This window comes from Vanacampus margaritifer, chromosome 1, assembly GCF_051991255.1.
Source record: "Vanacampus margaritifer isolate UIUO_Vmar chromosome 1, RoL_Vmar_1.0, whole genome shotgun sequence".
Classification (NCBI taxonomy): Eukaryota; Metazoa; Chordata; class Actinopteri; order Syngnathiformes; family Syngnathidae; genus Vanacampus; species Vanacampus margaritifer.
In genome coordinates, this window is record NC_135432.1 from 32,211,624 (window position 1) to 32,237,150 (window position 25,527).

The 25,527-nt window shown below is 43.4% G+C and overlaps 1 protein-coding gene across 3 annotated transcripts; it reads right to left on the reverse strand.

The window, feature by feature from the left end:
- Window positions 1-1,885: 1,885 nt before the first annotated feature.
- Window positions 1,886-25,513, reverse strand: baz2a (bromodomain adjacent to zinc finger domain, 2A). Of its 3 annotated transcripts, none has more exons than XM_077548685.1 (30): window positions 25,386-25,513; window positions 23,698-23,821; window positions 22,842-23,594; window positions 18,791-20,557; window positions 18,432-18,704; window positions 17,974-18,354; window positions 17,839-17,899; window positions 13,551-13,659; window positions 13,356-13,457; window positions 13,019-13,241; window positions 12,847-12,908; window positions 12,711-12,776; window positions 12,239-12,625; window positions 11,907-12,161; window positions 11,587-11,801; window positions 11,435-11,509; window positions 11,185-11,350; window positions 11,046-11,108; window positions 10,819-10,963; window positions 10,183-10,742; window positions 9,749-10,091; window positions 9,472-9,627; window positions 9,237-9,397; window positions 9,070-9,138; window positions 8,705-8,988; window positions 8,487-8,622; window positions 4,705-4,851; window positions 4,346-4,584; window positions 4,128-4,271; window positions 1,886-3,375 (listed from the first exon to the last, which is right to left on the reverse strand). In XM_077548685.1, exons 2-30 carry the CDS (start codon window positions 23,819-23,821, stop codon window positions 3,216-3,218), a joined length of 7,626 nt encoding a protein of 2,541 aa, XP_077404811.1. In that variant the 5' UTR covers window positions 25,386-25,513; the 3' UTR covers window positions 1,886-3,215. The 3 variants fall into 3 exon arrangements, with proteins under 3 accessions (XP_077404811.1, XP_077404802.1, XP_077404820.1); XM_077548676.1 differs by lacking the exon at window positions 25,386-25,513 and adding an exon at window positions 24,909-25,097; XM_077548694.1 differs by lacking the exon at window positions 25,386-25,513 and adding an exon at window positions 24,743-24,762.
- Between the last annotated feature and the right edge of the window lie 14 nt (window positions 25,514-25,527).

The following is a 25,527-nucleotide window of genomic DNA, read 5'->3' on the forward strand; positions in this document are numbered from 1 at the left end:
TTCGGAGCAAATAGAGGTTTTAGAAAAGTACAAAGGAAGTAGCCTTTAAGGTCTCGATTTATCTGGAACACATCGATCAGCGCCAGCGGCACTGTAACCACTATCTACTCGAATTTATTTTTATTTTTTGCTTTTTCCAAATTACATTAAGTATGGTGTGGCCACTAATTGCTTTTCAAACTTTGAGCAGGACAATCGTTTGAAGCCCACGAAAGAATCACCGGTGCTTTTCCTAGCTCTGTTGTTCCAGATAGCAATGAAAGAAAAACGTGAGATGCAGAAGGAATACAGTAAAAGGAAAAAAAAAAAAAACGAAATGCAAAACAGCACAATAAAGGCAGGTATCATTCTAAAAACAGTTGTGTAAAAAAACAAAAAACAATTTGGGTTAAAAAAAAAAGTCTTGAAGTATTCTCACATAATTATTAGTAATTATTATGTGTTATTGTATTATGATTTAAAAAATTGTTACTAATCGGCAATATATCTTTGTTTGTCTATGCTTGTGGCATATAGTGATAGGCAGAAAAATTGAATGCGCTTCCGGCTTCCATTGGATAGCAAAAGGTACAATGAATCTGTAATAAGTGGGAGTAAGTCACATAAAGTATGTGTAAGTCACAAGGAAGTATGACGTAGCCTTCAAGTTACTCTGTGTGTGTGGGGGGGGATTACCAAGTCAAAGCGAATTTCAGTCGATTCAAGTCATTGATTACTTTGTTCAAGCAACTCAAAAGTCAAGATACAGAAGAATTATCCGACTCGGATTGTCCCATTCCGCCCTCAAAGCATTCGAGGCAAATGCAAACAACAAAGATGGCTGATTCCGATCAATTATTTGTTGTTCTGGCCAATACAGTAATTCAAAATCAAGTTGTGTCACGTTAACATGTCTTGTATTTACATTTGCCTCAAACGCGTTTTGAGGTCAGAACTGGCACAATCCGAGTGGGATAGATACGATTCCCCACTTTCCACGAATGCAGCATTTTTTTCTCGGTGAAATTTATGTAAGTATTATATTTTGGATTGGTGTAATTCAATTTGTGGGGATTATTTTTGATTTGAAAATGTGATCACATATTTTTGGACTACTATAACATTATGTTATAGTAGTCAAAAATAAACTACTGACCCAAAAACTGTGTATGCTAGTCACAGCCAAAAGCAATACAATATGCCGTGAAAATGAAGCCAGAGATGGGAAAACCAGGTCAAGAAAGTAAAAAACCCCGCCAGAGTTTGGCTTGAGCCACAGGTGCTGCTCGCGTACCTGCCGGTTGAGTACAAGCACCTGTAGCTAAAACCGAGCTACTTTCTGGACCTGGATTTCCCATCTCTGAATGAAGCCTTGCATTACGGAAATATAAGAAATGCTCGGATGTTTGGAATTGTCAATCGGATTCTTCCACGCATTGCACCAATGGAGTGCAGCACTGACACATGCTGGCATGACTTTCTGGGCTCCTCCGTGTACTTTTGAGTCGCTTTTCTGGCCGACAGAATAACTAAATAATTCACAAATAACTTATTTCACACACATTCATCAAATGTATAAACGTGTGCAGCACAGGTAAACAAGCCCAAAAATGTCGGGGACCACTGTTCCATGTTTACACCGAATGTTTGGCTGTTCATATCGTGCTGGTAATAGCAGGGTCTTGGATTTCCCCCTAGCAACCATCAATCACAGCTAACCTGTTTTCAGAAGCTGAGACGAAAATACGAATGATGCCCCCAAATTTGGGTATTTAAAAAATTGTTACCAGGTAAATCCAACCTATGGGGTAGAGACCCTTTTAAATGCAGAATCATCCTGTCAAAATTGTGCACAAAAAAAGTGAACTTGTGCGATGTAAGACCACAAAGCCAAACTACTACTGTGTGTGTGTGTGTTTTGTTTTTTATTCAACTCACAGTACATTCTACAGATGCACACATGTTACATCACCTTAATACAACAGTCTTGTAATACATCCTGTTAAAAATGAATTGGTCCTAAAAATATAAAGGAACAAAATTTCAGGTCACCAAAACTGTACATTATTAAAAAGTCACATAACACCACATTTGGTTTTCTGGTCTTTTTTTGTTGTCATTTTGAATAGGAATAATGTGTATTTTTTACGAGCTGATCTGAGGTCAGTGTAAGAAAAACTGTTTAAATACAAGCTGGACGCGGTGACGTCCCGCCGCAGTCAAAAAAGCAGTGCCCATCGAATGCTGGCCTATGAAGTGACGGAAAAGAATGTAACCAGGCGGGAATGTAGCCAGTGCTTCAGAGTTCTTTTTGCAATTCTACTCTGTTCAATATTAAGACGACCAAAATTAGATGTTTGCACCTTTTCAGACAAATACTCGAGTCTTTTTACAACAGGCGCATTTTACACACACCTGCCATCTGTCTGAAGGGCAAGCGTTCAGTGTGTTGCCTCTAAAACAGATCCTTTACCAAAGCACAAACTAGTGCAAGTAGCACAGTTATATACAATTTGTGTACAGCCTGCTGTGTCACTCATTCATGAAATCCACATGGACTGACCAACATCAAAAGTCTACCAGTGTCTTTCACACAGCAGCAGTGTGAACATGTATGCATGGTTAAGTGGAAGTTACACAAATTCTACTTGTTTTTGTCAAACTGGCTATTTTCATACATCAACTAGAGGTCATCTGTACACATTCACTACAAGCTATTGCTATTAAATAATCCCAGCTACGGTCATCTTCATATATATTTATATATAGAATATGTATAATAAAAATATATTGAGCAAAACAAATTTCTAGGCATAAGACCACATTACAATTCATATGAGAAATGGCCTGGCTATTTTTTGTGGGTTACTATGCAGGTCCAGTATGCAATTGCTCAGATGGAAAAATGCAATGAAAATGGGAGATCAAAATAGTCCAAAAAGAGTGACCTTGTCCAACTTTGGGACTTGTGAAAGGGCGTGGCACAAGGATAGACAGGAGCTGACGTGAGGGTGCTTGGAAATGAAATTCAAGTCAGATCAGTTGCAGGCCTTAGACAAGCCCCACCCTCCCCCCAAATAAAACAAACAAACGGCGGAACAAAATACCCAATTCTACACAGAGATACCTATACATGAGAGGAATATACATAGCTGGAGAAACCTGACAGTCTTAGTAGTAACACCTCTTGCACAAACAGTCAGCAGCTCCACCATTGGTAGGAATGGCGCCGGGTTCTATTTCTCCTTGTTTGAATAGAACTCCGCCCAGCGGCTCTCGAAGAAGCGCTTCATGGAGTGTCCCGCCATCCCCACCTCAGAGGTGTCCTCGTTGAACAGCTCACAGTTGCTAAAGACCAGCTGAGCATCCGTCGCAAACTCCTCACAGCTGCAGTACCTGGAACATGGAGGTGATTGAGTTAAAGGTGAACTATTGTTGAAGGGACAGCCAAACCCTGCTAGCCGTCAGCGCGTCGCGCACCAAGCGTCGGGTTCCGCAACCGCTTTTCATGAGTGGCCAACCGTCAACAATTAAGTTTTACTACGCAACCTTCACATCTGTGAAGGCATCATTAATAATGAAAAGCTACATACAGGCTTTGGGGCAGCACTTGCTGCTTTCCCTGCTTATTTCAGCAAAACGATGCCAAGCCACATTCTGCATGTGTTACAGCAGCACGCTGTAGTTTGAGTACTAGAATGGCTGGCCAGCAGTCCAGACCCGTCTCCCATTGGAAATATATGACATTATGCACCGCAAAATACGATAATGGAAACCCCAGCCTGTTGAGCAACTTAAGCTGTGCATCATGCAAGAATGGAAAGGAATTTCACCTACAAAGCTTCACCAATTAAGTGTCCTCAGCTCCCAAACACTTGTGGTAAGTGTAAAGCATGCCCCTGTCCCATCTTTTTTTGTAACAAATTCAAAATGAGCTAATATTTAGAAGGGAAAAAACCCCCCATCAGTTTCAACATAAAATATTTTCTTTGTAGCGTATTCAATGGAATGAATGTTCAAAAGTATTTGAAAATAACTATTCTGTAATTTACATTTAATACCACGTCCTTACTTAATTGGAATTGGGGTTATATTTGTTCAAGATTGACCACTTCCATACCGTTCGTTCGCGTGTGGAGAAACCTTACCCTCCTTGCAACAGCCTCTCTCTCATGGTAAGGAAGTCCATGGGGTTCTTAACAATGCGGCGGTAACCCGGCACCAGGCGGGGGTTAACGGGCTCAAGGAATGGCCACGCATCTCCATGAGACTCCATTTCCATTAGGATGATCCTACCAAAAACAAAAACAAGGAATTACCACCAATTCACCAAAGACTACTGTTGAAAGATGAAGGCAGGACGCACTCGCAAAAGGTGAGGTCCGGCTGATTACGAGTTGTCATGCGACGCCGTTTAGCCGCCGCTCCTTCTCCTGAATGCCGCGAGGAGGAGGGGCCTGCCACTGGTGACGCCGTCACCACCTCCTTGTGCCGTGTTGCCATGCCAGAGCTCCGCCGTGTCGTATCGTCGTCCGAGCTGTTTTCTTCATATCGCTTCTTTTTCACCCTAGTCCGCTTTTTGGAGTGTGGCGACATGCTTTCCTCCTGAGGGATAGCCAATGAGGCACATAACCAGGCTGGTAAGTGATAAGACTATCATATGCTGGGAAAGAACTACTGCATAATGTGATCTGATATCAAGCTGCTTCTTGATCCGGTTCTGACCTTGGCAACACAAGTTGGACAAAACCAGTCTCCCTCCGGCACCTGGGTGATCTTGGGCCTCAGGCAGTACATGTGACATCCCTTGTCGCAGCCATCGCACAGCAGCAGACAGTCATCGTTGTCGCCTTTCCTGCAGATCTGGCATGTCTGCAACCAAAAGACATGGTTAAAGTGCAAAGTTAGAAACGCAAAGAGCTGAGAGTGAGAACAATATGCTTTAATAGTAGGGCTGGGTGAGTACAGAGGCAAACAGTGTTGTTCCAATACCGTTTTTTGGCCCCAGATACCGATATCCAGTTTTGCAGTATCGGCCGATGCCGATACCGTACCGATACCCAGTTGTTTTTTTTCACCATGAAAAAGCTGTCCTGCCATTAGTTTAGAGCATTCAAGGGCCAATACGATACCTTGGCTCGGCATGCAGTGAACACGTCGCATCAGTGAATGTCGAGCACAAGCAAGACACAAGATGCTGCGTCCAAAGTTGTATATTAGCGTCGAAAATAATCGTATCGGCATGTTACTTGTTAGTACTTGCAGATACAGATACCACTGTTTTAATGCAGTATCGGGGCCTCTCACGATACTGGTATCAACACTGATACCAAGTATCGATATTGGGCTGATACCGGCCTTATTTCAATGTTATCGATATTAGAGACGGCGGCTGATACCAGTCACTCATCTGAAGGGGCTCTCTTGTGGACAAATTGTACTGGCGTCTGTCTGAAAAGTACTATTGAGCATCACTATTTAAATGAAATCCCGAGTTGTTGTTAAACAAAATATATTTTTTAAATCCATTTTGCTCATTTACAAATGGAAAAACCAAGTGACAAAAAAAAAAAATCTTGACATTTGCTTTATTTCTCATGAGTCAGATGTCAAAGAAAATGAAGTCTTTTGTCCCACAGTAAAACCGCACCTCCTCTAGCTCTTGCACCATCTTTTATCATGCAGAGTTGTACAGTGAGGCACCCACACAATTTCCATGCTTTCTGTGAAAACATGAAATCGTATATATATACATTAGGGCTGGGTATTGCCAACAACCTCAAAATAAGATATGCATCATGATACATATGTATCCCAATACATGATCTTCAAGGCGATACACATCCCAATATTTTACATTAATTTACTTGCATTTTATGGTTAACAGCCATTTGTATACCTAAATGAGATGTTTATTATGCTGGATGGCAAAAATGCTCTTCTGGTTAAATAAAAAAAAATTGGTACATTTATAAACATGTACCATGTTTATTCTTCCTGTTTTAATTTTTTTTTAGCAAGACACAGTATCCAATCACTGATGTGCTATTTTTAAAAGACTTCACACGAACACTATTTTTTTAATAAGTAGGCTACAATGCAAAAGGCACTGGTGTCCGTCGTCTCCACTGCGCTCATGCTACACGTGGACTAATTGAAGCCAATTGACTTCAAAGACTGCTTGTCAAGTACAATGCATACAACTGAGCCACTGTGACCCCGCAATGTCATTTTCACTCAACAGCAAGGGGCAAAATGCCTGTGTCCAAATTCACAAGGCTGGGTCCTCTTTGAAGGCCGAATTGGTCGGCTGCATAACGTCACTCACGGGGCGACTTGACAGCACGCACAGACTTTCACATGAATGGAGTGCCGGTCAATGCGCTACCGACAAGCAGCATTGACAAACCATGCATATGTAAGTCCGGGCGTGCCGTTAAGTCGCGCCAGGAGTGACATTATGCAGCAGACAAATTCGGCCTTTGGAGGACCCAGAGCCTTGTGAATTTGGACACAGGCATTTTCACTCAACAGCAAGTGGCAAAATGGCCGTCTTCTGATATTGTTAAAAACTGCTGGATTTAGCAGTTTAATTCATATTGCACTAACACAATATTAACCAGAATAGCGTATTTAAACTAGTGGGGCTAAATAGAACATATTGTCAAGACATTTTGGGGGGTTTGATTTCCGCTTTAAGGAAAATACCTTTTTTTTTTTCAAAACCACCAACGCACAGACTTTTTTTGTCTCGACTGTCAACTTTTTTTCGGCTTGTCCCCTCTATAATCGCCACAACACATGTACTACATTATCTTTGTTGGGGGGAAAAAAATCTTTCAAAAAGCACTCTGTTCGACGCCATGAAAGTATGATTGAAAATCAATTCTTGGGAGTAATAATTGATAGTAAATTGTATCTTGATGAGTATGCACTTTGTATTTTATACTGCACCATAGTTCTTTCATACCTCACATATTGTATTAAAGTTCGGGGAAACACATACCAGAATACAATTAATCCATTGGTCACTATACAGAAACGTGCTTTGCGTATGGAATCCTGGAGCACACGCATAGTTTGTTCATTCAATCTAAGTTGTTAAAATTTCACATCTTGTGAAATACTATACATCTATAATTTTATACAAGGCCTTTAACAAAACATTACCGGCTAATGTACAAATGGTCACAATTAGAGAGTGTGTTCATACACTGAGAGGATATGGAGATTTCCCGCTACCAAAAATCTGAGCTACTCGAAAAAGTTTTTGTGTGTCTGTATGTGGTGTTAAATTATGGAATAGTTTACAACATAAACAATGAAAAAGCATTTATAGATTTAAACTTATTTAAACAAATGGTCTAGTCACAATACATTTGAGTATTCTTTTGTGTTAAGATGACATCAGTGCTTTCTGTCTTGTGTAAATATGTGCTTGCTACTTCTTTACCATTATCAATATATTGTTTATTACCATTGTTGGTAAATAATTTATTAGCATTTCTGATATATACTGTCCTACCAGTGCAAGTATTGTTTACTTCCCACATTTGTGTTGTTATAATTGTAATGTATTTATTTCCTTGGTTACCTTTATCTTCAAAACTATAAGGCGCACTTTAAAGTCATAAATAAAAAATAAAAAAATCGATGGTGCGCCTAATAGTGAGGTGCACCTTGTGTGGACCAAGGTCCAAAACCTGACTGTGTGGGAGGACTTCCCACGACACATTGCTTATATAAAAGAAAGGCGGCCCCGGTCTTAGGACAGACATGAGAGCACAAAAGAGTCAACTTGGTGGCGTGTTCTCTAGCCCACCCCCCTTCCATCCCCATTAAGATTGATCAAAAGCAACATGAGTACATTGTTATATACTTCCAAGTACAACTGAACTCATTGTTTACATTGTTACTTCAAACGAACTCAGTTTTGTTCCGCTCGCTGCCTTTTTAAAAACATGCGCTAGCACTAGCATGTGTGTTAGCATAATAGCATGCTACCATATGTTTTGAGCTAGCGTATGTTTAATCGTGCCTGCGCCCAATAGTGCGGTGCGCCTTATGTGCGCGTTGAACACAGAAACAGCACACGTAACTTTGACTCCGCCTTATAATACGGTACGCCCTATGGTCGTGAAAATACTGGATTTAATATTTATTGTTCTCTGGGTACTTATTTATTACAGAGTATTAAGGTTAAGTAGCAGAGTAGCTTGAAATTTTGAATTGGAGATGAGGGTGGGATTAAATAAGTTTTCTTCTTCCCACTCCCTTTCAGGCAGAATTGGACTTTCTTTTTGTTCTTGTTTTCTTTCTCTCTTTTTTGTTGTCCCCCCCCCCCCCCCCTTGTCTGAAACAAAAAAATAAAAATGAATGAATGTTGTGTGTGCATAGCATAGACATCCTTTGTACTACCAAAACCATTTAAAAGAAAAAGATTTTCAAAGAAAACCTTCCTGTTCTTACTCATCCAGCCCTACCTGCAAGCCTGTGAACCTTCTTACCACTTTAGTCACAGATCTTTCCCAGGCAATAGCTTTCTCTAGCTGCAGCAAACACAGACACAGCTGGGGAGCACTGCGGCAGCGATCGAGGGCCTGCCGCCACGTTCTGAGCCTGGAGGTGATCTCACTTTCCAGGCTGGAACAGGGAAAAAGCAGCACAACAATGATTCCTCCATTACACACCTACAAAAACAAAGCCCTCTGTCTCTCCTTCCTACCTGATGACATCCATCGGTTGCTCTTCTCCTGGTGTCGGCGTGAGCGGAGCGAGGCGCATCACCTCAGATGGGTTCCAGAGCGGCTCTTTCAGATAGCGCCTCTCAATGTTCCGTTCAAGATTGGCAAGGCGTAGCACGGCCAAATCGAGCGGATGAGTGGCGATGCGAGGCAGGCCAGACCACTCCTTCTTGGTTCGGACGATCCAGTCATCACGCGGGTCGGTGTCATGTTCGTAATACTGCAGGTCAGCCCGGGTGGAGTCCCGCTCTGGGATCGTGTAGGGCTTAACAAGGAAAAGAGCACTTGGAGATTAAGCATAAATACTTGGGCATCTTGCTGTACAGTAGTCTGGTTCTCTGACTACCTGAAATTCTACAGCTGGTGCCTCTGTGTTTGATTCAGCATCGTTGACTATACTCTGAGGGGGAGGGGCCTTGAGGAGACACAAAAAGAAAAAAGTAGTTATTTTGTGTTGCTCTAACGCCTTTGCGTTCCTTCAAGGTTGATCATCTTGATGCTATGATTTGCCACCTTTAGATGGAGGTCAGCAGCAATAACTCGCTGCTCCAGGTCCTCCACCCACCGGAGGGCGCTGTTGTCCGTCCCCATTGCTTTTTCCTGTACTTGCCAAGGTTTCTGCAGAACCTCTAGCAGCCCCTCCTTCTTCTCCTCCTTTATCTCAAACATCGGATCTAGCAGGAGAGAGCATTACATGAAATAGACAGTTCAGCTGTTAAGAGTTTTAAGCGTCTCCATTCCTGCTCACCACTGATGCCTTTGGTGCACAACTCCGTTAAACTCTCCATGTGTTTGGCCAAGTGTTTGTGGAGCACCTTTTCTCTGATGCCTCGTGGATGGAGAGCCTGCAATGTGCTAAACAGCTCCTCTGGATCCTTGATCCACCACCAGCCACGCACCATTGCTGCCAGAATTATTATATAGTACATAATTAAATCAATTCATAGTATTACTTATCACTAACATGATGCACTGACATGAGTGCCACTAAACTAAACATTCTATATTAAGTGTGTTCTGCTTACATGCTGGTATGGGCTTAACCACCAATTGTATAAAGTACTGCTGCTCAAGGTCTTGGAAAGCAGAAGTGGCAGTGCGTCCTCTGCCTTTGGCTGCGCTTCCACGTGGTCCCCTCCGAGCAGGGCTACTGCCTCTACTCCCTCTTCTCCGCCTGCGTCCTGGCCTGGCGCGTGTGGGCGGAGTCCGTGTTGCTGGGGGGCTTTGAGCAGAAGCAAGGGGAGTAGGCAGTGAAGGCATACAATCAGGAATAGAGGATGTTTGTGTTGTAACGGGAGCTTCCTCTGGCGCCGCCGGAGTATCTAGGTCAGAAGGAACTTCGCCAATAGACGTCATGAGCACGTCCGACTGAGGGAATGAGCGAAAACGCAAATACAAATCATTTTTAGCCGACAGATTATTAGCATTGTAGGTAATGTTTTGGTCAAACAGCACCAACCTGTATGAGTGGGGCATCAAGTGTGGGCGGTGTACTCGGCACCGGAGGCTCGCTCAGAGAATTTCCATCACTTGGCTGTGTGAAACACTGGCCCTGATTCTCTGCCTCCTCTTTCACACCCTCCTCTGTTTGACTGCCCTCTAGAGGTTCATCTGCATAATCATCATTGGATACTGCATGCCTCGATTGGCTGAGCCAATTCAGGAAAGCAGACTGCGAGAGATCTTGAGTACACGTGGCGACCGGAGACCCCGGACCATCTTCTCCCACTGACCTGGTGCTACTTCGGCGCGGGCGCCGAATCTTTGCCGTGCGGAGGTGGAGTTCCACTTCGGGTTTGATTTTTCGGGGCCGTCCTCTTCCTTTTTGGCTGCTCATAAGCGACGCAGTGCCAGGGAGTGAATCGTCCTCTGGGGACAATGTCTGGACTTGCGGGGTTTCTGGGGCAGGTGAGGAAGATGTAGGATGAGGTGGAGTAGTGGCCACAGGCACCTCTTCTGTTTTGGGCTCCTTTTTGAGGAAAGTGACTGGCACTTCTGCTATAACAACGTCCCCTGAGGCTGTGATGCAAGCATACAGAAGATGTCAAACCCATGCAAAGTCAATTTTCATATTAACATATTCAATCAGACTCACTCAGAAGCTCTTCAGGACCCTCAACTAGGACTCCTCCAAGATGAGGTAGAGCGAAGTACCTACGCCTGTAACGATCCTGGCCCAACATTATAGCCCGCATGGAATGAGACGATTGAAGCAGCTTTTTACGGAAGAATGCTTGCCGCTGTTGATGGTAAATGAGTCAAGGATTATTTCACACAATGTGACAAACTTTTAATAATGTGTCTGAAAAGAATTTGCCTTACCTTGGTTAGTTTATCTATCTGCCTTTCCAGTTCATGCACACTGGCATTGGTCGGGCTTTCACTCTGTAGAAAAATACGATACCAAAAAGTGTAAAATGCTCATTTAAAACATTTGCAGTTTCAGTGCATGCATACATACATCACTCATTTTGGGTTCTTCTTTGCGACCACGCCGGTTGCTTTTCTCCACACTCTCCTCCAAACCAAGGTTCTCCTCTTCAGCCACTCTGGCACTGCGTCGTCTTTCCTCTAAACACAGCTCTTCTTCGGAGCGGCCAGTGCGACGTGCAAGTGCAGCCTTTAGCCTGCAGGACAGAAAACATTCAACATCTGAGTCATATACAGCACCACAATATCATAATCTGGGGTTGTAAAATGGTGTGCCTTACTTGCGAAGCTTCCCCTCTATAATCCACTTGTTCTTCCTGTAGGTTCCCATGTTCTCTAGTGTGTTGTCAATGTCACTATGTGGATAAGAGATACTTTTTTAGAAAGCAATAACTTGTTAATAAATACACAAATCTTCAGACGCTCTTCAAACCTTGTCACTATGTTGCTACCATTGAGCTCCTCCACCACAAAACCAAGCACGGCTGCCTTGGTTTCGGGAGGCAAGGCGTGAAAGGATTTGGTCCTCAAGGTGTTGCACACCTCTGTCTCATAGCCATGAGATTCCAGGAAGATGCGCAGTACCTCTGAAACTGTGCTGCGGGTCAGATGGAGCTCAACCAGCTTATCCCCGAGGATCTTGACTGACTAATGGTGGATAGTAAAAAGCAAAACTTAATAGCACCGTATATTGAAGTGCATAGATTAATAATAATAATAATAATAATAAAACACTCAAGCAACATTACTCACTTGATAATATGATGGCAGGCCGGGATCACGGAGTGCAGCTTCCATTAGCTTTATGAGCAGATCTTGTATCTCTCCCTGGCTTTCACCCATGTCAAGCAGACCTTCTTGCAAAGTTGCAAGGCTGGGGGTGTCCTTGGGCACATTGAAGCCTACCAACTTTCCATAACCATGAAGGAACTCTACAACAGCCAGGCAGTGAGCAAAGGCTGTGCCTGAGAGAATCACACCAGGGACCCGTAACAGCTCTGGCAGGGGCTGTAAGAGGAAAGGCCATTACAGTTGCTAATGTGCAATCACAGCGAGAAACGTGTTTAAAAACCATCAAAACTCACTTTGTGGTCAGTGAGACACATGTCTTCAGTGGGTTTCCTCAGCTCTTCTAAAATTAGCTGTTGCCTCTTGCGTTCCTCCAGTCGTTTTTGGGTCTGCTCTCTCCGCTCTGCAGTTTTCTTGGCTGCCAGGGCGGCCCGAGCTGCTGCCTCCGCCTCAGCCTGCGCTTTGGCCAGAGCCTTGGCTTTACCGCGAGCACTCAACACCCTCTTGCCTTGGGCTATTCTTTCTTCATCGGTCTGCTGAATGGGAGGAGGAACCTCAACCTTGACAGATCTCCGTCGACCAGGTTTCTTGGGTTCATCAACAGACTGTGGCGCAAGCTCAGTTGTCTGTGGGGGTGCCAAATCTTGGGGTTCAGCCTTTACCTCCAAACTCTTGGTCTCTTGCTGAAACCCGAGTCACAACACACAAGTGTTAGTGGTGGTGAGCAAAATGCAGCAAGGTCATTGGCATTATTTTTGAGCTATATACCTTTGCTCTCTTTTTGTCCTCTCTTGTCTTCTTATTCTTAGCATCCTCTCTTCTCCGTATTCTGGCCTGATTAATTCATACTTTATCAGTATTGGACACGTCACATAAAATTAATAATTTCACACCAAGTACAAACCTTCCTCTTCATCTTCTTCTTGATTTTTATAATTTTCTCCTTTTCTTCCTCCGTGAGAGCTTCTGCAGTAGCAGAATATACAATTATTTGACTAGAAATATTTAAATGCTTGTACTCCCACGAACTACAAGCCATACCCAACCTCCTCCAATCTATCATCACAGTCACTCACCCTTATTTTCAAGTCTCTTTAACAGCTTGGCATCAACTTTACTCAGGAAGTCAATCATCTTGGGTTTGGGGGGTCTACCTGGCCGGCGGGCCCGTCCTGCCTTAGGGCCACCAACCCTGCTTGGTTTCTCTTTATCAGGGTTCGGCGGTCGACCTCTCTTGCCAGTGATGGCCATGATCATAGAGGGAATTTCCTCATTAGCCAAGAGACACCACTTCACACCCTGCCACACATCATAAAGAACGTGACATTGTTTTGAAAACTTGCAGTTTGGTAAATAAATGCCCAAATTTTAATTGACAAATTGATGAAATGTAAGAAACGTAACGTGAACAACCTCAGGACTTTCCCTTTCTTCATAAAAGTCTCCGACAGGCATGCGTGGACTGAAACTGAAGTGTTCTCTGGAGACAACGCCACCCTGGTGTTTCTTCAGATACTGAGCGACACAATTAGAAGGACATGATCAATAAATTCTGTCAATCACAAGTATAATTGTCTTGGAGATTGTTTTGGAGCATGCAAAAATTACCTTGATAACTTCTGGGAACTGCTTCATTCTTCTTCCGCAAGGCGCATAATACCAGGTTTCACCCTTCATGCGATCATTCATCTTCTTCACGCGAATCTCTCTCTTCCATCTATCATCAGGAGAGCTTTATTACATCATTGTCAAAGAACTTTAAAGATTCCTTTAGGATATAAAGAAGCAAGTAGAAAGGTCACAGCGATATAACAGCTTAAGTCTGAAGAGGCCTAATCTAACACAATTAGCTATTAAAGATGTAGAAAACTGTAGCTATTTTCAGTTACTTTATTTTTCAGACTTTTAACGTTTACATTTTCATAGTTTGGCTGGTCCTGTGACTAATATTAATTAAATTAAGTTAAATTAGAGCTCAGATTGGCACCCAAATCTCCGTGAGCCTAATTGTGTTGACTTTCTGTAAATTGTCGCCACCTTCTTTCCACCGGCGGTAATGCATTAAAATATTTTTCAACTGACAAAATAGTAGAGGGAATGGCAGAAGAAATGGATGTAGACACAGAAATAGCAGAAGAGTGAGAGGAGGAAGTAGTAGCAGTAGTAGCCGTAACGCATAACTGCCAGTGGCCACCTTTATAGCATGCTAAAGAAGGTGGCGGTAATGCAAGTCAAGTTTATTTATATAGCCCTTAACTCATTTGCGCCCAAAAACCTATAAATACGTTCTATTTTAAATATTGCCATACTCATACATATTCAAAGACGTATTTATAATGGTAGTTATTACAAAAATGTCCAGCAAGTGCACCAGAGTATAAAAGACCAACCAGGGCCATGTTGCAAAAAGCTCTTTTCCCCACTGTGTATGATGATGAAACTTAGCTATAATGGAAACAGACAAAGATACTTTGATGAAAGAAGAGACTCTAATCTTTCTTTTGGTAGGTTCTATGTTTTCATAGAAATAGAACATTTTGTGGGCCATCGGTCAAAATCCAGTAAAACAGCCGGGAGCAAAGGGTGTTGATTCAGTGAAAATGGCTGGGAGTGAATGAGTTAATCTTACAAGAGTCTCAAAGGGCTTCACATGCCAACAGTTGACAAATATCAAGGACATCCCCTGATCGAACCACAAGAGTGCAAGGAAAAACTCAAAAAATCCTATCAGGGGAAAAATTAGAAACCTTGAGAAGGGACCGCAAATGTGCTAATCCCCCTTTTCAAGGCTGCAATGGATGCCAAATGGGCAACAATTTACATAGTGTGTGATACTAAACAATATTAACTAGAATAGCGCAGCAAAATCATATGCCAAATGCCAAGGAAATAGAAGAAATGGAGGAAGAATTAATAGAAGACAAAGTGGCAATGAATTTGTGACAATTTAGCTGATGGCGCTAGCATGGGGCCATTACAAGGATTTAATGTTCACAGCAGCAAAAGGTGCAATAACTAAACCAGGATTACCTTCGGCCACAATGCGACGTGGGATCCAAAAAAGAACTTTTCTGGAGTTAGAAGCGGAAGTTTCAAATGCAACAGGAACTTGTTCGCTGCCGTCAACACTGGATACGTTCGTAATTTTCCGACAAATCACGATTATGCTACGTGCAGACCTAACATGAAATATCACGCCGTATGTGTGTGATCACAAGAATGACCCCACACCGACGTTGCTTCGAGTAGAGAAGGGCTCCACCTTCTCCTCCAACAGGAAAATAAATAAATAAATCGCTAGTCAATGTGACCTGTGGTTGTGCTGGCTGCTATCTTGGTTGACAGTTCAACAGCTGTAAACAAGTTAATCTACTCAGATACATATGCCAAATATCTCGCTTGCCATTATCATCATGCCCCCCCCCCCCCCACCTTTTTTTTTTAATCGAGGTAACGTCCAGTAAAGAAAGCTGGCTGTGTTGTATATGCATACCTCTCTGTCCAACAGACCTCAATGTATTATTATTTTTTTAAACTCTTTTACTGCCAAAGACGTTAAATGACGTTCTGCAAAAACCTACGGAGGAGCGCCAAAGACGTTAAAAGACTTCCACCCATTTTTTTTTTTTTTGAAACGGGTAGAGGGAACCCTTCCGCATCTGTGGTGAACGTTTCCAGCAAGTCTGTTGTGCCTAATGACTATTTTTGGCCCCTAGAGGGCAGCGATGACTCTTTTGACAAGATTGGGTGGGCGTCAGTAGAAGACGTGAGACGGGGCTAGAGTGTTGAGGGGACATTGGCTGAAGAAGCCATAATGGCGGCTTGCAAGCAGCTCACGGTCGAGCCGTTTTTTTCAAAGACATCGACCAACGATAAAGAGCACATTGATGACGACGATGATCATCATCGATGATAATGATGGTGACTCCGAGGTTGACGCCGAAGTTGGAAGCGCTGACGCGGCGGCTATGACAACGTTATAAAGGTTCACGGGCAAGCGATGCTGACACCGGAAAACACGGAGCACAACGCTCAGGTGGACGTTCAATCGGACGACGAAGAGTGCCCCGAGTCCAATGCATATTCATCGGAGGAGTGTGTACAGTCTGCTACTTGCTATTTATTCCCCGGAAAAAAAGGCCGTCAAGAAAGTGTAACATTTGCACGCGAAACGGACAAATGCGAAAGTGAAAGTAAACTGTTGTGCGAGTCCAGCGGCGTCTCCTTGCACGCAGGAGAGCGTTACAAAAAGAAAAACTGTATTTGAAACATCCACATAATTGTAAGTAGTACCACAGTTGCACACATTTGTAAATAGTTTGCGAAATTGTTTTGTCAAATTGTTACACTGTTGAATGGAAATAAACGTATTTTGCAAACTAAAAATACTTTTTCATTGTTGGTTAAAAGCGTTTTACAGAAGTAAAGCACTATTTAGGTGTTTGTGGCATCATTCATGGACAAAAAGAAGTGTACAATTCACTAGAGTGCATGAAATAACATCGTTTCACAAAAAGCTCTTTCTCCGCTTTTTGTTTCAAAACAGAGAATTTCGGTGAAAGTAACCATTTTCTATTGTTGATTACTGAAGAACGGAATAAGCTAGAAACAAACTTATTTTTTTCTGATGAAAGATGAGAGTCCAATCTTTCATTTGGTAGTACAGACGCTCCCCTACTTACGAGCATTCGAGTTACGAACAACGGTACATACGAACATGTCTGCGCGCATGTCAAAAAATGTTCGGAAAGAGATGCTGTAAGTTAGATTTTGTATTGCGCACCTTTTTCCGAGTACTGTAGTGCTTCTTTCCGCCGCTAATACCGACGCTTGGCGCTGTGAGAGCTCACCCAGCATTGGAGGCTCAGCAACGTGTCGAGGAGGAGGAAGAAGAAGAAACGCCTGTCGCTCATAGATAAAGCCATCGCACTCTTCGAGCAGCAAGACCCAAATATTGAACGTTGCACAAAGGTTGCAAATCAATTGAATGATGCCATACAGTGCTACCGCATCATTTATGATGAAAAAAGAAAACTGTGCAATCGAAGTTAGATCGCTTCTTTCGGCCAGTTTCTAGTAAATCCTCCAAGGAAGATACTCATCAACCCTCATCTTCTTCTCCTCGACCCTCAACTTCTTCCTACATTGAAGTTACGGAGGAGGAAGTAACTTTTGAAGCCCATTCCAGCGACGACGAAGAACCTCTCATGATATAAAATCCTCCTCCTCCTCCTCCATCAAATCCTTAAGCATCGAGTACATCTTCCAAAAGTAAGTTGAACTTCATTTTATTTATCTTATTACGTACATGTACATACTGTGTGTGTCTCTCGCTCTCTCTCTCTAACATACGTAGTACAGTACTGTACGTATTCTCTTTAAACATAAATTATAATACAAAATATAGCACTGAAGCAACTTACGAACAAATTCACCTTACGATCGATCGCTCGGAACGTAACTCGTTCGTAAGTTGGGGAGCGTCTGTATGTGTGTTTCCATAGTCCAAACAACATTTTCTGTGGACCTTGAAAGATCAGTCAAAATGCTTAAATCGGCTGGCACTGGCGACATCCCGTTTCTGAAAACGTCTGCCAGTCAAAGAGTTAATTCAACTTATTATTTTGCAACCACGCATGACTGCGCGAACTGCATTACTATATATGGAAGTATGCCACCAGTAACACTTAAACACGTTCGGACTGCACGTAGCATTAGGGGATTTTGCAAGTGAGTTCTGCTGTTTAGTCTCGGTTTTTGTCAAATAGCCCCAGACCACAAAAAAGTGACAAACAGCAACAGTCCAAAATATATGGTAAATGAATTTCATCCAATCTGAAGTTGTTGTTTTTTTTTTTTAAACTAAAGCCCTAGTAAACAATCATAGGTATGTTACCCATGCAGCAGAGGGAACTGAACCTGCTGCTCAGTTGCAACCCTTCTCCTGGTACGTTCACCTGTTGAAAACACACACAAACACACGGTCAAGGCAAGCCTGTTAAAACAGATTTATCTAAAAACATTTTCTCACCTTTATCTAATGTTGAGCTTTCCTCTCCATTGTCCTCAGCATCACTGGCCGCTGGTCCAGCATTAACGTTTAGTGCGGACAGTTCTTTCTCATTATGCACCTGTTTCCTCATTCTTTTCTTCTTGGGTTTCTCAAAAGGTGAGCTGATGGCTGACATGTTGGCAAGAACCGCATCAATGGCGGCTGTGATTGAGTCAATTTCTTCAGATGGAGGCGGAGTCTGATCACATTCCTCCAGTTTTCCTTTGATCTGATCTGGTCTAAGAGATGCCTTTCTCTTCCTTCCTTTGGGTCCCTCCTCTTTGTTGGCACCTTTTTCAGGCTTGATCTTTTCCACCTTTGGTGTTCGACTTCGGGGTTTTCTCTTGTCCTCTTCAGGAGCTTGGGGGGAAAAAAAATGCATATTATACAAAGATTTTAGAAGTAACATTTTATAACCAGTAAGACCTGATAAATACCTGATTTACTAATCCATAAAGCCTTTGGAGATTGAGGTTTGCAAGGTCTTCCTGGGCTTTTCAGACATCCTCCAGTGGTTGACAAAACCTGGTCTGTAACTGGCTGCAGTGGGTGTACAGCAGGTCTTTGTGCTGGGGTACTGAAGGCAATGAAGTTCTCATCTCTCATCTTGAAACTTGGGGGAGTCAAAATCTCGATTGCTGTGGATGTTTTGCTAATGGCATCTGAGTCGGGTGTATGATGACCTACAGAAGGCCAGCCTGCTTCGGCGCCTGAACAAAGACATTATATTATTTTCTAAGCACTATACAAAAATTCAAAGTAACATTTTTTCTGGCTGTATAATTTAAGAAAATACCTTGGTAACGTGGATAAGATGCCCCAAATGAAGTATTGTTTAGGGAAGACTCCAGCATGGACTCTCCTGCCTCGGACATTCCCCGCTCATGGGTGTAGTTCAAACTTGAATAATCCACAGATGAGATGTCATCTCTGGAAGTCTCATAAACAGAAGATTGTTGCTCTTCTGTGTCAGACGTGCCATTTCCAAGGATAAAGCAGTTGCCTAAACTGCTGGAGTCACGTATGCGTGAAGTGCTGTTAGCAGAGGATTTATCTAAGAAGGAACTGATATGGATTCTTGACAGCGTGTTGCAAGCTGAACTGTCACCATATTGGGAGGTGGTGAGCAAAGAGGGGTCAAAACCTGTTTCAGAAGTTAGTGCGGAGTGTCTGGCACTGGGACAATGGGGTGTTGAAATTCTGCTTGGAGTTTTCTCTGCATTTAGTACATCAACAGCATTGCCAATGGCCATTGGCTCCTTTTGTATATTGCTGGGCTGTCGCTCAGTCTGCAAAGGTTGCCGTGGAAGATTAGATGAATTGTGATGGTCACAGGCTTTGTGCGTCTTTACTTTGCCTGACTCAAGAAGAGGGCGATCTTCGTCCACCATTGTGCCCATTCCAGGTACCAAGTCTTCCCCCTTGTTACTGTGGCCATGGTGCTCTGGCAACAGAGGTAACTGATTTAGCACGCCGACAGGAGATGACCCGGCAAAATGCCGTACAGAGTCAGAACTCTGAATGATTTCGGAAGTTGTTGCAGGAGGCACGGATGCCAAGGTAAGAGGGATGGAAACTGGTGCAGTCCTGGAGCCTTGCGTGGTTTGTAGAGGTAGGGTAGTAAGAGGTCTGGTTGAGGGACTGTCATGGGCTGACTGGGAAGGTGAATTGAGCCCCTCTGGGGTTGGTGATACTGAGGCAATGGCTCGACCAGAGCCAACAGCTGAGGCGAAGTACAAGGAGTCATGCTGGGGAACGGATGCATGTTTACTGCCAGCAGAAGCCATTCCGTGCATGGGTAGTACCATGCCAGGAGATGACCCTCCCAAAGGTGACGCTATTGAAGAACAAACACTACCTGATGCATCACATATTGATAGGTTTGAGCTTACAGCTGGCATCAGAGGGAGCTTGGAGCCTTGAACCATTTGTTGAAGAGATGAGATGGGTGTAGACCCAGAGAAGGAAGATGTGGACACTATGGCAGGTGCTAAAACAGCTGTTATTGGTCCAGAAACTGAATGATGCGCCAGAGACTCATGAGAAGGAGACGAAGAAACCCAAGGAGGCCCAGAAACACTGTCAGTCAAGCCTGGAGGTGGACAAAACTTTGGATGTGTTGCAGGTGAGGAGGAAGAAGAGGACCCCACAAGTAGAGGTTTAGATCCAGGAAGTGTTATCTCAGTAGCGGGGGGAGGAAGGGGAGGTGACAAATGCCTGGGAGGAGGACCTGATGAGGACTGGGGTGAAGTAGCTTTGACATCAGAGTAAGACCCAATAGTGGATTCGGGGGAAGCCATTGGAGATTCAACAGCAGGAGCACCAGACATCTTATTCAGAAATGTTGTAGCAGAAGATAAAGATGCAGTCTGTGGTGGTGTGCTTGCTCCAGCCCCTCTGATGCCCTCTGGTGATTGGGCAGTTGTTTTTTCTGAACTCTCATGATGATCAATTGCATGTCTGACAGAACCAGAGGAAGAGTTGGGAGGCCGGAGAGTAACAGCTGTCTCTTCTGTGTGATTGCCGTCTGTGTGGACCCCCTTGCCTTCCTCCATCTCATGCACTAAGAAAAAAACACCACAGTCAATAAACACCACTGCGAAAAAGGGGAAAGGGGGGGGCATGATGTTCAAGTTTATCATTGTATTTTGTTTGCAATGAAGAATGAAACAGTACTTTTCTGGATCGTCTCTCAGCAAAGTTGATGCCTCCATTTGTAATATGCCCATGATGAAAAAAAAAAAGATCATGTAACCTACATCGTTTGCACATATTGTAAAATGCCAATTTTTGAAAATCGTCAAGTTTACATTTTAAATCATGTGTAACTGATGTACACAAATTACATGAATTTGAAGGACTCCCCCCCACCCGCCTCCTCCTCCTCCAGAGCAGCAACATTTTGCACGTCTCTGTGTGTGAGCATACGGCCACATCCATGACAGCCCTGACTATAGGAGCAGGATTTTTTTTTTGGTGTTTACGACTGTATGCTACGAAGGCCACCAAACAATCCATCCTTCCTTTTTTACTGCCACATTGATGATCTTTGTCATCATGGCTCACCTTTCACAAATCATTGGCCTGAAAGGTGCATTCATTTTCATGTGCTGCTTTGCATTGACCTTATATGGCTAGATTTGGCCATATAGAGGGTGAGATCCACATGCGGGTTCCCAATCAGTGCTGCAACCTATCAAAGGAAAATGTTCTGCTGGTGTATGTAGTGTTTCTTTTTTTTTGGGGGGGGGGGGGGCACATTGTCAGATTTTGTGCATATGTCCATTTTTAGTGAGAATCTTAAGACACTCTTTGAAGTGAGGCCCCAGGGTTTAAAAAACAAACAAACATTCAAAACATTTATCACCGTTAATGCGATCTATAACGTACCACTCAAGAGATTTATTTCATCTTTAAGAAAGTAAAAATAATTGGTATAATGTGATTGCAGGAGTAGGCACACCCTCTTATAACTGGGATGTGGCCAGTGACGTGCGGTCAGGATAGGCAAGGTAGGCACTGCCTACCCCAGGCTGAAACCAACGCCGATCAGATCTTCGGCAAAGTAAGGGACAAAGAATTTTTCGTACTTTTCACAAATAATGGTGCAAAAGGAAAGATTGGCTTTGTGGATGTGCTTCCATTAACTGGCTGTTTCACTTTACATGGTGTTTGTCATTGCTATTACTAGCTTGATTTTGTGATAGTTAAGTTGTTTTACAGGGAGATATTCACTTTATTACATTCTTTCCGGGCGGGTTTGAAATTGTCTGTTTTTTGTTGTGCGGCATATGGGAGGCAGAGTGCACGGCAACGTTTACTGTGGCTGGCAGACTGCACACTGGCTGACGCTGGCCCAGAACTTTAACTGAGTGGCAAGTGTTGAGCTGCCGCACCAGAGGCGACGGGTAGGAACCCCGCTCGAAGTAATAATAAAAATTAAAAAAAGATTGCGGTGCAAAAAATGTAAGACTTCAAAAGAGTCATATTTTTTTGTCTTATTTTCTACCCATACAGAGGAGGCATATGTTAAAATAGTTTGAATGTATGGCATCTTGTATCTGAGTATAAAGTATCTCGAGGTCAGGCTTGAGTGTCTTTTTTTGGAAATGAAAATATGGTCACCCTAGGATACGTTGTACACTCGCCTGCCGACACACAAATTTGTAATTGGTGTGTGATTCTCAATTTGCAACTGTCTGCCTACCCAAACCTAGAGCTCACTGCACGTCACTGGATGTGGCTGTGGTCAGAATTAACCTATCATATTCAAACTCATGTTAAATATGGGTTAAAGGGTTAAACACACACTTACTTGGGGTCCATTTGACCCCATTCACCCATAGGGTCAAATGTGTTAGAATTTTTTAGGACTACAGCAGGGTTAAGGTGCCCCTACAAACCCCAAATTTCAAATGTTCTAGTAGGCTTTTCCTGACATTTTATTTTTTTGCTTTGCAAAATCTGAAGGCTATTTTGAACCGGATAAAAAAAAAAATGCAAAAAATGCCAACTTGAATGTCTGAACTTTTTGGGAAAGTTCATCAGCGGCACTTGAAATGGTGGCAGGTGCTTGCAGACTTCTATTTAACATGAGCTTGAATGTGGTTGGCTACATATCAGTTATGAGGATATGGACACTCGTACAACTATTTCAATTGTTTACTTTTACGTCACTCCTCTATTACTTTTTTTCCAAATGAGCTATAGAAGTAATAGATCCCAATAACAGTGGAAAGTGTGTTCAAACGATGTGTCATTTTCTCATATTTCTATCACAAAACAAAGGCATTTGAACATGGGTGTGTAGACTTTTTACATTCACTGTAGCTGTGCCGAGAGCTCACCTTGCATGGACGCAGACAGATTCGCATTGGGTGGCTTTTCCCTGCTCATGGGAGATCCTCCAGCCTGCACGATCGATGATGGCGTCACTGCTGTCGTAGGTGCCTCCTCTGTGTCATGTAGGGGTCCAAAATGCTGTATCCTCTGACCTGTAGACTGTTTTGGATGCTTTGAAGATGACAAAGACGTATGCTGCTGCTGGTAGTACGGCATCCCATTTGACATCACGCCATAATGCTGCGGGAGGTGAAGGGGTGGACGCAAGTGGGAATGGAGGTGATGCTGTGATGACGGAGGGGACACTTGCTGGTGATGTGGTGGTGGCGAAATGCCAGGATGTGACTGACTCTCGTATGTCCCATATATGCTACGGGAAGTGTAAGCGGCGGCCTGTGGGGCAGGGTTACTTCTATTCCAGAACTGACTGCTGGTTGGGGACACATTTGATGGGCCCGCCAGGGGTGGCTGCTGGGAGCTCTCCATATCCCCATTCAGTTGGTATGGTCCTTGAGCCTGGAAGTGATGTTGTGACTGAGGCTGCACTATGCCCAATGCCGTCTGCTTCTGGTGTAAGCTGTGCCCAGGAGATGTGGCCATGGTCGGACTGTATTGAGGATGTCCTCCCCACAGGTAGCTCATGCTATTCTGATGGTGGTTGCTGATATGTGGGTAAGGACTGGAAGGTGGTTGGGAAGCAGGTGCACCAGACCCAAGTACAGTAGCGATACCATTCACATTCATTTCGCCATTCATATCTGTCAAGTACACAGGACACATTTGCAGTCAAATTTTAGAAATTAAAGCAAAATTTATTTTAATCTTCACTTTGGTGGATGATTAAATACATAAGATACCCACTCTTTTCTTGCTGAGGAAAACTCATGGAGGAACCATTAGTATAAAGAGAATCCCCTGAGGAACGTTTCAGTCCTGAGTTTGGTGAGGAATGGGTGCCATAGTTGAAATTATTATTTGCCTCCATCTAGTAAAACAAACAAACACGTTAGTACCCGCGAAGGAAGCAACGCGCAATCATTCACACATTTCAGTGTGCAATTAAAACGAAACAAGATTTTCAACAGACGTGCGACACCATTTTCCTGTGCTGTACTATTAGTTAATATACATGTAACCCCATAGTCGTTCGGCGTGTATTAACTGCGAGATTCAATTTGGAAAGTGTCGACTCGTCAGCACCATTTTGCTCCTAACAACACGCGTCAAAATGTCGCAGCATGCTACAGTGAGGAGCAGATGCCAGCGAGGCCCAGCCAAAACGCAACGCAAAAGCGGACTAAAGCCCACTAGAGGCTCGTCATTTCGGCTGATGAGACGCTGCTAAAAATGTACACAACCTCCGCGATAACGCTAACGCAAGATCCGACCTCGTCCAATTCATAACGAAGTGACCAGTTCTACTACATTTACCCAAGAGGCCTGATTTATGTCCCTATCACTAACCGATGTAACCCTCTAAATACTTGATTTCCCAATTCAAAGAGGCCATTACGAGTGCCGCGCTAGCTAAGCGGCGCTAGCCTGATTCTCACGAGAACAATTCACGTCAGAGCGATGCTTGTGTGTTTTCGGACGTGGTAAACGTGGGTCTAAGCAGCCACGACATCAAATAACGTGGTTCCATTCACACCGGCAACAAACTCTACTCTCTCAGTTCCAAGGTTATTATGCTAAATCATCACAATGGAAACTAGCGAGTCGATGCTAGCCAAAGAAGCTAACCAAACAGCATCCTTTGCGTTTAGTCACCGGGGCTTCCTTCGATGTTAGCAAACAGCCCTGCTACAACCACCCTGGTTTATATCCACGGTGACCGCCAGTAATGCCTATTGTTTGTAAGCATAACACCGTGCCTATCCTTCGAGGAGAATGGTCAGAAACTCGCCTCTTAACAGCTGGGTATGCGGTGCCTTTTGTTCGTCGGCTAACGTTAGCTAGCAGCCTGATGAAGTTACATTGTTTACGCCGAACGCACACGGGCAATTTCCAGAGCATCATCCTCCCACACTGCGCTTTCCAAACTAGTATTATCTCGATCAGAACTAGCAAACCTTTCATTCCGCGGATCTCGATGGTACGGGTGTCTGTACCCCGCGTCGAAGCAGTCAACGGAGCTTTGATGTCACCGCGATAAATAATAAACAACTCTTCCATAACCTTTGGGTTTTAAATTAGCAAACATGGCTGGTGTGGTCCTGAGTAGCCATGATTCTAGAGAGCGAACACCAGCTGCGTAAGCTTCCTCACAATGATCGTACACATCCGGTCAAATTACCCCAACACTTCAAAGTAAAATGCCTTATAACGTTTTAACCGTAATTATGTCGTTATTACCCTTTGCCACGCTGCTGAAAGAAATAAAAGCAAACGTTGTGACTTGCAGTTCGCACCAATTAATTATCGAGTACGTGTTCTATAGTAATAGCATTATTAAACAACACCGGCGGAAATTTGCAATACTTCAGTCACTTATATTTTTTAAAATTGCTAAACATCAAAGTAGGAAACGTCACGTGTACGATACGCACTTCATTTTGTTGCGATGGGTGAGAGGAAATCAAGCCCAAAGAGGAAGTTAATGTCCAAGCTGCAAAAGAAACACGATCTCTTTCAATTATTTAACTAATTCTCTATCAAGTACATGAGCGGATAAAGGTCAAACTTTAAAAG